General features: G+C 39.0%; 2 protein-coding genes across 9 annotated transcripts in view; both read left to right on the plus strand.

Annotated features, from left to right (window-relative positions):
• The window catches only part of LOC126915400 (protein unc-13 homolog B-like), a 376,274-nt gene that overhangs the window by 81,343 nt on the left and 280,041 nt on the right, over positions 1–14,890 (plus strand). For 7 of the 8 annotated variants that reach the window (XM_050720031.1, XM_050720032.1, XM_050720036.1 and 4 more), the window contains 9 exons: positions 215–384; positions 1,030–1,220; positions 1,682–1,714; positions 2,550–2,668; positions 2,818–3,004; positions 3,199–3,396; positions 3,489–5,597; positions 5,700–5,803; positions 5,900–6,102. In XM_050720031.1, coding sequence (XP_050575988.1) covers positions 215–384; positions 1,030–1,220; positions 1,682–1,714; positions 2,550–2,668; positions 2,818–3,004; positions 3,199–3,396; positions 3,489–5,597; positions 5,700–5,803; positions 5,900–6,102 — 3,314 coding nt within the window. The remainder of the gene's footprint in view (positions 1–214; positions 385–1,029; positions 1,221–1,681; positions 1,715–2,549; positions 2,669–2,817; positions 3,005–3,198; positions 3,397–3,488; positions 5,598–5,699; positions 5,804–5,899; positions 6,103–14,890) is intronic. The other variant, XM_050720033.1, reaches the window with a different exon arrangement.
• LOC126915418 (uncharacterized) overlaps positions 7,998–14,890 on the plus strand; it is a 32,355-nt gene continuing 25,462 nt past the window's right edge. Inside the window, exon 1 of the mRNA XM_050720093.1 lies at positions 7,998–10,877. Within this exon, the coding sequence (XP_050576050.1) occupies positions 10,284–10,877 (594 nt within the window). The 5' untranslated portion in view covers positions 7,998–10,283. The remainder of the gene's footprint in view (positions 10,878–14,890) is intronic.

Here is a 14,890-nt window from a genome sequence, read left to right on the forward strand (position 1 = left end):
TACATTTGATTTTATTTAAGACAGCAATCTTTTCGCTTCCGAACGTGTTTTCAATTAGCCTGTAAGAAAAAGTGGTTGTTAAATCGCACGACAGTTAGCGAACTTGTTTCTCTCTGCATTTGAAATTTTCTTTTCGAACAACACGAGTCTCACGATTGCGCAACGAAAGATTTTCACTGTGCCGTGCTAACATTACATTTGAATTGTCTTTCAGCGGGCTACTCAGAGGATTCGGACTATACGTCAGATCTGAATTATCCAGTCGGCGGACAGGGTGCAAACAGCTCGGCTTCGCAGTTTCGTACCGCTGCCAACCAATTGGCTACCCCTCAAAGATCCCTCGAGACCTCCAGAGAAAATAGCTACGAACGGGACGATCATCAGGTATTGTTAGAACGATATTTCGATATCTCTGTTTATCAATTATAAACATTCGTAATCACTCGGTATCACAAAGACGTTGCTCTTTAATCGCCGATCGAGGTTTCTTTTGTCTTTTTAAGGTATAACATTAGATCGCTATCGACTCCTTGATGAATAATATTTTTACAAAATTTTATTTAAAGGATCTATAGAAACATGCTTGAATCATCAAACGCTGCAGAAAGTATGCAAATAGAGTAAAGACTGAAGCATTGCCACTTTATAAACTACTCGTTAAATAAAAATATAGAAATATCGTAAATTTAATATATAGAAGCCTAAGAAACAAAAATTCTAACAATATCGTTATCCAATTTATATAAAGAAATTATTCATAGAAGCAATCTCTAATCGTTGTTCATAAACATTACGTTAATTTATTTGTAATGCTCGAATAAAATTTGTTTCGCAGAGACATCGAAAAGCCACCGTAGTTTGTTCCTTTTAAATCAGTTAAATACAGCATGTAAGATAAATTTCTAAAATATATTATATTTCTAGTGGAAGTGACAGTTAAGTTTCGTTGAAAGATTAAATCTCGTCTATAGTATCTCGTAGAAAGCGTGCTTCACGGAATCGTATTTTATCGATTGTTCATGCTATCAGATTCCAGCTACAGTCGGAGGAAGACTAGCTCCGAGTAATTACGGAGGCTATGGTGGATCGGGCCACAGTCCACGATATGACGAACCATATCCCGAAGAAGGTCCACCGCAAAGGTATCAGTCTCAGCACACTTCAGAATCTTCCGAGCCACTCTTCTACAATAGTAGACCAAGACACTATAAGGAGTACAGGTATTTGACATTTACCGAGCCTTAAAACACAATATACATATACACGAAATCGATAAAAAGTATCGCACGTTATACCAGAAATAACAGTTCCTACAGTAAAACTTCTTCTTTTAAATGACTTGCAATGACCAGTACTCGTGATACAACTGCTAGTAACTTACTTCTTTCTCTTTCTCCTACTTCTTTTTCTTTCTATTTCGTTGCTACTGCATTGAAATAAGAATTAACATAAGTTTACTTGAATAATTATAGCTGGATGTTAAAAGATGACAGATAACAAGGTTGTGTGCAGTGAAAGAATAGTTTAGCATTTAACTTTAGCGAAATAGATTTCTGTACATTCGTCGTATCCGATGAATGTTTAGAACTTAACTGGAAACAATGTGCACGACTCTGGTCGTGAATCGCGTGATTCGAAGAGGAAAAAAAAAACGTTTATTATTTTCTTCTGCCTGATTTAGACGACGGAAGCACACGTGGGATTACGAGGACAGGTACGAAACGAGTACCCCAGTTCTGTCTCGTGAGAAAGTCTACGATTTTCATCGTATAACTCGCATTTGTGAACCGTAGATCACACATTTTCATCTAACATCTCCTTCATTAGCGTGTCACCGTTAGTTCAGCCCTGTGCCTTGGAACACCATCGAAATAGCTTTTACAGAAACGTAGCACACGAATCAAACACGCATAGTTCGTCACATGATAAAACGATTGTGCAATCGCTTAGTTGGTCGCAATTCTCCGTAGATCATTCGTAGCTGTTCATATCCGACATTTACTCTGTAATTTTTATTTTAGCCCGTCGATGAAATTGCAAATCGTTTAAACTTGTTACATAAAGGATCGATATAGCGGTTGGTCGCATATTAACTTTTTTGCATTTACGAACGAAATATTTCGCGTCGCGGTATTCTGCATACAACGCTTCGAACGAGATATTTCGCGCGTATATTCGTCAGAAATCGTCGTTTGTATCTGTACGCGATAAAAATTAACTCGCGAACTACGACAGTATTAAAAAGAACGTAGAATTTCGATATTTACAGGATAGCATTGGAAGAAACGAAAGGAGAAATTACGTAGATTGAGATACTATAGTTCGGTGTTTAACAAGTTAAATAGAATGCACTGAGCGTTCACAGGTAGTTTTGCATGGCGCAGTTAGCGACGCTGCGAATATTCGAGGGAATTGTTGGGAACGCCTTTTAACCAAGCGTATCATGCTTTCAGCAAACATCATCATTTAACGCGGGTCATTTCATCTCCGCTTTTATCTCTCCTATCTGATTATTACGGTTTTATCTCATCGCCGCCCCGTGATTTCAGCCAAGATGGTTGGCATAGCGAGGGTTACGACTATCATGGCACGAGAGTCGACGAAACGAGGATCTATAGCGACACAGAGTACTATCCAAGTACCACAACGAGTACTTCGAGACGGAGAGGTAAGACGTAAAGCAGCATATTCTGTTGGTTTTCGGCCAACAATGGATACATTAGTGCTTTCGATGTATGTTTTGACATATATAGCGCGCGCGTCTCTCTAACAATAGTAAAAAAGATCTTAACTCGGTTTATTTCTGCATGTAAATAGGTCCTCATAGAAGACCGTCTTTGGAAAGACAGATGACTTTGTACGATGATCATCCATATTATACCGACGGATATAGCAGCGATGGAAGAGTGGGGAAAATGAGCGCTACGTATCCTGAATGCCAAACAGACATTAGGTACAATGAGTATTACGATAGCACCACGGGATACGGTTATCAAGATGAAAGGTGAGTATAGTAATTACGTATTATTATTTGACTTTCCATCTCGATGTATTTTTGTACAACGCAATGTAAAAGAAACTGAATTAGGGCAAACAATAAGGTATCAGTTTGCTTTATTTATAGATGAAGTATTTAAATATAGAAGATAATATATATGTTAAATCTTTCTTTTATTTTAATTTTGAATGTGTCACCAGGTATGGTCAAGACGATGAAGATAGACAATGGGATAGCGGAGGGAAATGGTATTTAGGAACTAGCACCTATTATGAGAACAAACGGAATAGAAAAACGCTTCCGCAGAGGCCTGCATCTAGTATCGGTATTCATCGACCCGATTATAGACCGATAGTTACCCGACAACGCAGTTACGAATCGGAGGAACTCAATCACAGGTATCAGTCAGCTTCTTTTTCTTCAATTATATCGATATTACCAAAATAAGTATTTTAATACGAACCTTTGTGTTTGTTTTTAATGGTCGTAGCACTCGTCGTCGAAAACCGCTTCAACCGCAACAACGACCGCCGTCTCGAACAGAAGGCACTGGAAAGAAACTACCTCCGACACCAACAAAGCCAAGCAATGTTGTTATCAATCGTAAGCTTGTCTCTCTACCTGCCACACCGAGCAGGCAACTGCCAAAGACTAGAACTCCTTCCGAGGAGAGCTACTACAAGCCTGACTACAACCAGGACTACAATTACGCTTATCGCAGCCATGATAATTTACCTCAGGATACCTATATTGACAGTATATATAGCGAGGAAAGAGGTTACGTCCAAATGCACGCGCCTGACAAAACTCAATACGGGTCCAGTTACATGCCCCAGGTCGATGACCAGTATACTAGTTCGTGTCAAGAGCCACAGACACAGGATAGGTACGATCAACAGTATTTACAAAACTCGTATAAGGACGAGTATCAAGAGCCTTACCCGCAACAGAATAACCAGGTTTATCGGAATACGTATGAAGATATGATATATCCGAACGTGAGTCAGCCAAATGATCAATACACTAGCCAACCAAACGATCAATACAGGAAAACAAGCAGAGATAGGATAATAGATGATAATTATCAGGTGAAGGGTTACGATCAGAATAACGTACAATATCAGGACAGGAAGAAACCTTACTGGGAAGATACGTATAAAGAGCAATACGATGGTTACAGCGTCTCTACATCGAGCGTATATGACCAAAATAACGTGACAAATAAATACAATCAATACCCAAAAGAGCAATACGATTCCGAGTACAATATAAATACGTCGACTGATTATCAAAGGGCTTATCCTGATACGTACAATCAGGAAATGTACGGTCAACGAATCTACGATCAAGACACATACATTCAAGATATATATAAGGAGGATGGCCAAAATACTTACAGTGAAGATACCTACAACCAGCAGGATCCGTACACTCAGGTACCCATTACGTCGCAAAGTAATTACGGCGATACTTATACCACAACAGGACCACAAAAGGACTACGTTGACTATCAAACGCCGTATAGCAAAGAGGAAACCGTCAGTAGATCGTACAAAAATGACTATCAGAATCAGTATGAAGAGCCTTATAATCAATACGAAGAATCTTATCCTGATTCTTATCAGGAATCCTTCAAGGAACGTTACAAAGAGAGTCCAGTTACTAGCACGGAAAGAAGAACGAGCGAAGTTCCGGAGCTGTCGGTAACTACTCCTAGAGGTCAGACGAGAACGAACGGATATCAGTCGAGCGAGTCTGACTATTACGTTCCCCCTCAGGAAAGTCAGGATATATCTTCGACTGGTGTACAGAGAAGAAAGAAGTTCGAGAAACGTGGACCTAGCCCACTCGTACAACAACATACAGATTCCTTGGAGTCTAAGGACGACGAATTAAAGGAGTCTATCGAAACTGCCGTGAGTTCAATTAGTAGCATTCCACAGAAGAAAGGAATCAGCAGCGACTATTCAACAGCTGCTGACTCCAGCTCCGTTGCCCCTACTTTGATCGAATCTCCGCAAAGTACGGTGCAGCCCGCGACAACGATGGTTAATCATGTAACAGCCAACCACGTTCCAACTAGTATGACGGTGACGGCAATGGTTCACACAGGAGCTAATGGAAAACGATTAACGAGAACTGAATCCTGCCAGGAGGAAGTTATCGAAGACGAGGAATATCCAGAAATCATACCGAAGGAACCACAGAGAAAAGATTCGCAGCTATCGCATCAAAGTCAACTCAGTCAACATTCTTCCCAGCATTCTCAGAAACCAAAATTAAACAGAGGAGATTCTTACGCCTCCGACCACTTCCCCGACGAATCGTACAGCAGAAGAGGTTCATACGCGCAACCTCCAAGAAAAGATTCCTTCTCATCGATCACGCAGGACACCTTCAAACCGCCTCTCACCAGGACAGACTCGTACCAAACGAGAGGTAGCTATGAACAAAACGTCAGTGCTCTTCAGCCCGTTTCCAGAACTGAGAGCTATTCGCGTGGATACTTCAAGGACCAAGAATCTATAGAGGAACCAGAGGTCAGCTTGAGCAGCGCGGTGAATGACGATTATAAGATGAGGGACGAGTCTCTTGAAAGGTAATTTAATGGATTTAGAATTGTTTAAAAATATGTAGAATTATTGACATATATTAATACATATATGTATATATTGAATGTTTATTTATGTTATTTATGAAGATACGAGCGAGGCGATGACGGAATGCTTCGTGACTCTCGGGAGGACTCGTTGGTGGACACGTACAAAACTACGCCACCGATGTCACATACCGAAAGTCCACGTGGTAAGATTATTCTTTATTCTGTATTTTATTACATTTTTGCGAATATGTATGTATGATAAACGTTATATATTAATGGTCTTGCTTTTTGATTTACAGGAAGCATAACAAAACAAGCATCCTTAGAAGAAAGTGTTCAAATGGATACTCCACCGAGGAGTCCACCCGAGCCACCACCAGATAAGGAACTTCTCGAGATGGTTGGAGCTGCTTCAGTGCCTACACAATTGAAAGAACGACCGGAGATGACATCAAGGCAACGGTGGCATTGGGCGTATAACCAAATAGTAATGCAGCTGCGGGTAAGTAAATCATACTTTGATTTAGGTATTCAAAACGAATACTGTTATATAGAGAAGTGTTTTATTAATTCTAGACTACTAAATAATATTAAAAAGTTTGGAATTTTCAACGAAAGCGAACTTTTATAAGATACTGTATAGATAATAGTATGGATTGGCAAACAGTTTTAAATATACTATACTATGCTGAAATAGTGAAGTTGCTACAGAGATAGATATACAGATGTCAAACAAAATGAAAATGACTTTCCGTCATATCGAGGCGCTAGCCAATGACCTAAACGGCGACCTTCCGAAAAATGTAGCGCTTCATGCCGGCAACCCGCATTTTTCTTACTAGTCCTTCGCTGTTGCAACAATAACCTTGTCAATTATTATCTTGTATCGATTCGTCACGTACGTTTATCGATCTCGAGATCGCATCTATGGGTTCTGTACTGTATCACCCGTGTAGCTCGTATTGTTCGTTGTCAGTTAGAAGGTTGCCACAAATTCATTGATCCTTATCGGTAGTTCACGGGATAACGAAAGGTTGTACACAATAGCACGAGTTATAGGTACGTAGATGAATCTGAATCGACGAGTGATTTACTATCTGATATCGAAGCGTTAGAAACCAACGAAACCCTCAATTTAACCGCTATAAATAATTTTAACGACTTAAAAACCTATATAAATATAAATAATTGAATTAAATTGAATTAAAACTTGCTTAATTTCATCGTACGAAAGTGTAAGAAAGCACTTCATGAACCACGAAATATTAACCACGAACAAGCATTAGTCACCGAATATTACGCACGTCCCAGAAAGCAAAGGTGCACCGATGCATAAATTACGAATAATACGTCGCGATATCACGGCAGAAATAACAGTCGCGCTATTATCGGCGTCAGTCGTTGTAAACGAACAATGAACGTTCATTAGTGTTTTATCGGGAACCTTCGGGAAGAAATACGAGATTATGTTCGCGCAAATACTCACACATACATAAACTTACACGGAAGAGGCGTAACTATTCTGAATAAGAGACAAGTTTCAATAGCGAATTCAATGCGATTATTCTCAATGCGAATCTCTCGGAACGAATAAACGAGGGAGAAAAGTGAGAGAAAAAAAAAAGAGAAAAGAGCTTGTGAATCGAATCCCATTGCGTGGAAAGGAATCCCTGCCGGAGTAAAGGGTGCGTTTATCGGCCTTCTCGCTGCCTTAAAAATACGCCGCTCATCGAGGGAACGAGAGATGGGTTAACGGTTAACTAGCTGCGACACGAAACTTCCATTAACGCAACCTTGTCACCCAATCGCGCCACCCTAAGTACGCACCTGACGCGCTCCTGGGAGCCATCGCAGTCGATATATGTATATATACCTCGGAGAAATTCGCCTCCACGATGGAAAATGTAAATTCCTCTTGGTAACGCACGCTGAGACGAAGCCGATTGTTTGCTCGCATGGTCCGGCTGCGAAAATTTTCACCGGAGCCAGCCAGCATCGAAGCATCGTATTACACTTTGCGAATACCATTTACATTTTCCGCAAAACGATCGTGAAGCTCTACATTCACGTCATGTTATTATTGTTACTATTATTGCTATTGTAGCCTATATCGCGTTCGGAGATTTAATTGCTGTATTTAAGCTGTAATTTGTGATTGGACGAGAGAAATGTATCGGTTTGATGTAGAGGTGATACAAAGTGATTTAGAGAAACCTAGAAGGTAAAGTCCAGAGAAATAGCAAATGATTTATTTATGAGATAAAGTATTTTTGTAAGATTTCTAACTTTTAATAATTATTTATCATGTTTTCGATTGGATAGAATTTTTAAGAATTTTGAAACTGAACACTCGTACTCTGTGCTTCTATCTTACTTTTTTTAGTAATACTTTGGTTTCTTACGTCTTTATGAAACGTCAACAGCAATCATATAAAAATATTTTCAGAATAATCAATTTATTTCAATCTGTCATATTTATGATACAAATGGTAGCCGTGGTCTGAAATTATCCTCGTACGCCCAAACGCGATTTAAAATAGCGCGGATAAAAGAATTAAATCGAGCTATCTGTGTCAGCATTTACGTATCTTTTTTTTTCCTCGAGTGGTTACATTTCGCTAAATTCTTAAAATCTTATTCCGCGCAGCTTAACGAATTAAGAGCTTCTTTGCGGTGAAATTTTTCGGCTTATCTCGCGAAAGCTAAACGCATGGCCATTTTGTCTCTTGATTTTTCTACTATAAAAGAAACAACAAGGAGAACCGTTTATCCGGAAAGCTCTAAGCCGGACGAGTCTTTTTGTTAATTGTAATAGTACTAAAGCGATTTACAAAAGCTCACTGTAGACATCAGTGACTGTTACTTTCATACTTCATCCTGTCCGAACCACTAAGATGGTTCCCAGACCGACTAGATCTTCGCGATATTGCTCCATTTTTTACGTATTCGTAGGTCACAATGCTCCGTGTTTTCGTACAATTTCTTTAAGACCCGTTCGAATTTCGTCAGAATTTTTCAATTTTAAAGATTTCTTTATTACAGATACGTGGCGATGGATTGTTAAATAAATTGTATTCGTATTAACATTAGCGACATCGACGTTTGGAAGGTCTCGTACGTGTAACAAGTGTATATTTCATAAGATATTTTATCAGTTGATATTAACAACTGACTCACTTTTCAATTATTCTTGTCCGAGTCGCGTTACTATGATTTCATTCATAGCGCGCATTCGTTTCACAAACAGATTTTTTCGAAGAGATTTGAAAGAAATTAACAGAAGATGAAACATTAAAATAATTTCTCCAGTTGTACGATTCGCTTTATCCGATAATTGTATCCAGCAGTCACTGCTTACCGGTAAAATAATGGCAAACGTTTCTAAAAAAAAAGAAGCAGGTAAAAAGAAACGGTCAAGACACAGCTGTATGAACCTTGTGAAAAGAAACTCTACGAATCTGCATTCGAAGGCTGGGCACGTTCCTCCCATCTTCCCTGCAGAGACTCGTTTCTTTTGCCGCGATAGGACCTCGTAGGGCCGCAATCTATGTAGGCCAGTCGGCCTAACCGCAATCGGAAGCCCGTATATCGAGTTGGCAGCCTAGAGTTGGTGGTATCACCTTCACCGTCAAGGTCTCGTCTCCCGCCATTTCGTTATCATCGTTGCCACTTGTCATCGCGAACGAACTTGGTATCCCTCAGTAGCGTATTAGTTCACGGTACGATGACAACGTGAAACCATCTACCAGCGAGGGAGGAAAGTATATTTTCTATCAGCGTACGTCGAGCAGCGTATTTTGAAAAACGCACGGAAGAATCCACATCGAGGACGAAGAAAAGAGTGAAAGCCGAAGCAGCGACACTATCGATCGTTATTAGGCTTTTATTAGACGGAAGTATCGCCGATAGCTCCCGCAAAGGGAACATCTACACAGGGGGTCGTGTTAACTTAAGTGAAAATATCACCAAGAGGTCCGTCAGGGGCTGACCACCTCCTTTGCCTTAATTCCCGTACGATCCGTCACAGAGTCTGATCGGGCTGCTGCGAGAAACAGGATGTTCTTTATTCTCTCGTCCTTCGTTCCTCGTGTTTCATAGATTTCGACGAACAAAGACGTCCCGTTTTGCGAAGGATAATCAGTGAAATTTACGTGATCGATGGTCGTGTAGTGTATTTAACGGGGTAAAGGGATCTTCTCGAGAGAATTTTTCGATATAATGAACTGTGTTTGCGGTCTTGTTCCATGGTAATGTTGGATTACGAAAGTGTTCCGCGGAGCTTGTTGCATACTGGAAGACGAAACTCGTTGGAAAATTATCGAACAATCGTGGCTGGAATGCAGAACGGCGTTCTACAAATTCCAACTTCCGAAGCTTGATAATGGTCTGACCGGAAGGGCTTAAGCGGCACACCGGATGCCGCGCCGGTATATCGCGTGGATAATGATATCCTGCGTGTAGCTACACGTCACGGCTCTGTGAACAGGATCTGCAAATATCGTAGAAACTGCGCACCAACGAATTTCGCTACTCTTTTTTTTCTACCGACGTTTGGTACATTTTTTGGAAGCTTTTTTAAAGTCGACGAAAATAATATTGTTGTCTTTTTTACAATTTTTTATATCAACGGTCGATCGTTGAATCGTCGAAAGTGTTCGATATACGAATAGGAAGAAAAAGTAAATGAAAATGGAGGCTCGTGAAAAGTCCACCGAATGGGCTCTACTATTCCCTCTGAAAGCAGGTTTATTCGCGATGAAGTCCTCCTTGTCTTCAAAGAGCGTGCATCGCGAGAAAGAACAAATAGCCAAGAAGAATCAATTATTAAAGTCGAGAATTCGCCGTGGATCTTCTTTGTCGGACTTGGACAAGCTGCAGTGTAAACCAGTGCTACCAGATGTGATTAGATCGACGGAGAAATGCTCCGAGTCTCTTCCACATTCGCCAGCTTTGTCAAGAGCGAACCTCCAACTGGGAAATTTGTACGTGAGAGATAGCATAGGCGATCTGATGAACATGAAAAGGTATGGCGCGTCCACGTGGAGCGTTAGAAGCGAAAGTTTGATCGCAAAAGTGGTGCCGTTGAGCACGGTGACCCCGAGACACAGTCCGCCGATGGAAAAGAGCATGGAGGACCTCGAGGACGAAATGCAGGACGACTTCCATGTATCCGACAAACCTTTAACTTGTGCTCAAAGAACGCAGAGGCTCAGCAAACTCATCAAGAAACACAGACGCATCATGGTCTTCAGTCCTAGAAGCCTGAAGCGAGATCTCGTAAGTTAAGGCAAACATTCAGAGACCGAGAATATGATTGAAGTTTTAATTGCTCTAAGCTTCGCTTGAAAACGTCTGAGAGTGGTTTGCAAGATGCCGGACTTCTTGCGGTTGATAATGTGACGATGCCAGAGTATCAGCTGCTGGATAGACTTATTTTGACAAAGACAATTGTAATTTAAATATAATTAAGCGTGATAGTAGGTTGTCGGAAAAGTTTATTTCGTTTTATGAGGAAATAATAGACGCACAACGTTTCTTGTTTTATATTATTTTGTCGAATTACGTACGATCCATTTTGTTCTATCGAGATGAACATTTCACAGACTTGGTTTCACGTTTGTACGAAGGTGCACTGTTGTAACAAACATGTTTGCGAAAGAAAGACACTTTCCGGACAACCTAATGTATATTGCTTCTAGAAAGTGAATATACTTTTTGTTAGACTAAGCTCGGCAGAAGAATAGAGGAATTTTTATGTATTCAGAGTTGTTGTTTCAGGATTTTTAACACTGTTTATAGATCGTTTAGAGCATCGTAAGGGAAAGAACATAAATGTCATGCTTTTTATTTGGTATAACAGTATACTGTTAGTTATTTTCATAAAACTTGGTGAATTGGTCACCCGTTGGCAAAAGCTTCGTATGTTTGCACTGAATAGGTCGTTCGTCTTTTTACTTACACATAGTGGGTAACATCGAAAAATTAGAAAATTAGAATATTTATCGCGTCTTGCGTGACCAGCTTTACGTAGGATACCTTGTTCTTTTATTTCTTCCCATTGTTACGTCGTCGCGTTCATACATTCAACGAGATCGTGTTCACGTGTACGCTAAGAAACGATGTTATCGACCGTGTACAATGGAGAAGCTAAAACTAGAGACGCGTTGTTAAATTTGAAACAGCTTCTGCAGTCGTGGCGAGGGACACTTACAGGGATTGAATCATTCATGGTACATCCGTCTTTCTCACTCTCTTCCGTAGATTGCCGTATTGGCAGGTGCCCTGCATTCTCTTCACAACGCTCATCGTTATGGTCGCTTTTTTGGATAAATCCTTTCATCCGACGAGAAAAGTTTGTACTTTGCTGCTTTAGTCGAAGGAATTAGCCAAGAACATATTCGTTCTTGCGACTTTAGAATTTTATCTTTTCATATGCAATCGGTGTAGAAAATATGTTACAGCTCCTGGAGCCTGGAGATTATCTGAAGATTAACTTTACAAGCTTTTTGCTGACTGTATCATTTTTTTTCTTTTTTAAACCTTATTGCGAATACGATTAAATCTTTTAGAATTTCACTTTTTCTTTTTTTTACCCCGTAAGAAAAATTATTTTCTGCCGATCATTAATAGAAAAACATTTTTTTTCGAAGAATTTTGTAAAAGATGTGCAATGCACTGAAAGTAGAGGCCTGCTTTATCCGACATATGTTAATTCATACCATTCGTAAATGTAGATTGTTGGTACAGCATAGAAGGATTAATAAGATGTTGGAATGTTGAAAGTTATTTAAAATGTACTTGTCTCCGTAAAGCAGCAAACTTATTTCTGCTGTTTGTGTGCAAAGCACTTTGTAGCTTCTCGAGCTTGGAGATTATCCCGGGATTTAACTGTAGCAGCTCTTTGAATACATCATTTTGTTTCTTCGGTAAGTTCTATTGTAAAAGTGGATAGTGGGATATGTATATTGAGATATTAAAAAATATTTGTCATGCTTTATCGCGTTTAGAATTTATGTCATCTACCTATCTTCCATTTTGCAAGATCATTTTAGCGGTTATGAGTACATTAACGCAGCGTTATGTTGCTTTTAGCTTGAAATTCATAAATTTATAAAAATTGTAATATGAGAAAAATGCTCGTTTACCTGCAAGTAATTTATTCTGTTTACAGGCTTCGTCGAAGCTTAATTAAACAAATATTTCATTGTAAAGCCCCAGATATGCGAATGAAAATATTTTTGCCATTTACTTCGCTCTTTTATCTCTACGTTAATCAACAAGATTTTCAAGAATTTTTATCGTTTGAATGGATTCAACTCATTAAGACTCTTCGACGAACAGAACTTGATTCTAAAACGATGCATCCATTTATCGAGGATTTTTGTTAAATAAACGATTCAGAAATCAAAGATTTGATTGATAAATAGTTGCGTAATGTTACTTATACGAAAGAGCGATCGTATTCCCTTCGAAATATCCTTCTTCTTCATATTCTGCTTTCCTATTACGTTTTCAGATTTCTCTGAAATTTCCTCTTCCTTCCGCGGCAACCGCCATCTCGAAACATGTTTTAGATACGTACATACTTTCCGTATGCAAATACTTTTCAACGTTCTGCATGTGCTTCCACTTTCAAACACTTGACAGTGCAAATACTTCTGGATATAGCTTTCAACGTATTGACACTTTACACGATACAATTGTCTATACAGATGTGTAAATTATCAGACCAAGATTATAAGAAAGTAAGTAACAGGAGATTTCTTCCGAACAATGCTCTATTTCTAATTTATAAACACGAGTTTGATGTTTCACGATGTCCGATCGGAACTTTCTTTCTAGGAAAAGTCTTCCGTTTTTTCGAATATTCCAAGTTCATGTACTAGAAAAAAATCAACAATCGTAGGAATTTCGGACAAATTGGTGGAAATTGTCTGAATTAAAATCAACGAATGTAATCTCTGAAGATTTAACAATGTACTAAGACTCAACAAACATCGCGTGCGCCCTCGTGTTCATATTTTATGCATATAATTAAAGTAATGTGTATTAAATTCTATGACAACGAATATCTTGAATCTTCAAGATGAGAGTAGCAGTATGAAATATTTCCATCGTCGTAATTGATGCTAATCCACGAAAATTTAGACATCGAATTAGCAAAGGATTATCTTTGAGCATGTCTTTTTAAAAAATTACTGTTAAGGGGGTGTCCCGAATTAGAATATTCTAAAACAACGTCTTTTCGTGATTTTTTTAGAAGGGAAACAAAGAAATGAAGTTATTGAATTTTGAGGCATGGTTTTATATATATTTAACAAATACAAGAAAATTTTTTTTAAAGTAACAAGAAAAATTATAACAGAGTTCTAAGCCTGTTTCATGGGCGTCTTGTCCCTGGAGTCTTCAATCGGCGGGGAAGATCCACCTCGTAATTCTTGACTGAAAGAAAAACCAAAAAAGGATTAAATTATTATATATTTTTCTTCTGGGTGAACTAAACAAAGGCAGAAAGAAGTTTATTTAAATAATTGTTATGGCACCTTAAAGTTTATTTTTTTCTTAAAAAAATACATTTTTTTTAATTTCCAAAATTTTTAATTTCACATTTTTTTCTGTATTTTTAAACATCGAAGTACATTCGAAAGTAAATCTACTTTTTGTCGAAAGATCATCAGAATAACTTTCAATTCAAGATTTCTTTTTCACTATTTCGTAGAAATTGCTTTAACGCAAGTTAAATGAATGAAAGTTTAATCCAGAATTTTGAATGTTTTTGACACCGCAGTCTATAGAAGAAAATGAAGAGTGAGAAGATCGTTTCACAGTCGTTGAAGATATCAGCGATCTCCCTTGAATTTTTGAGTAGGCGACCAGAAATCCTCGGGGTAAATCCTCGACACTTGAACCACTGCTCGACAATGACAACCTCCTGTCAATTTGCATAGTTTTGTACGGTCACGTAGCTTCTGGTAATTTTTCCTCTTCCACGTGTCACTCGCGGAACACAAGCCACGTTCGAGCTTTTAACTTTTCTCTCGCGATTCCCCGGTCGTTTCTGTGCGCTAAGAGAACTTTTTCGGTTACTCGTTCCAATGGATGTTCGTTTTGCGAAAAAATACAGTGTACGGTGTACACGCGATGATACAAAGTTAATGAACGAAGCTCCTTGTTGCGCGGAAATGCACGCCGATCAAAGAACGAATTTGGCGTTGAAATATGGCGATTTTTTTCTGTAATATTTCGCGTTATTTGCTCAAAGAGTCGAAGAGCCGTGAATTCGCGTAATT

The sequence above is a fragment of the Bombus affinis genome, chromosome 4 (genome assembly GCF_024516045.1).
Source record: "Bombus affinis isolate iyBomAffi1 chromosome 4, iyBomAffi1.2, whole genome shotgun sequence".
Classification (NCBI taxonomy): domain Eukaryota; kingdom Metazoa; phylum Arthropoda; class Insecta; order Hymenoptera; family Apidae; genus Bombus; species Bombus affinis.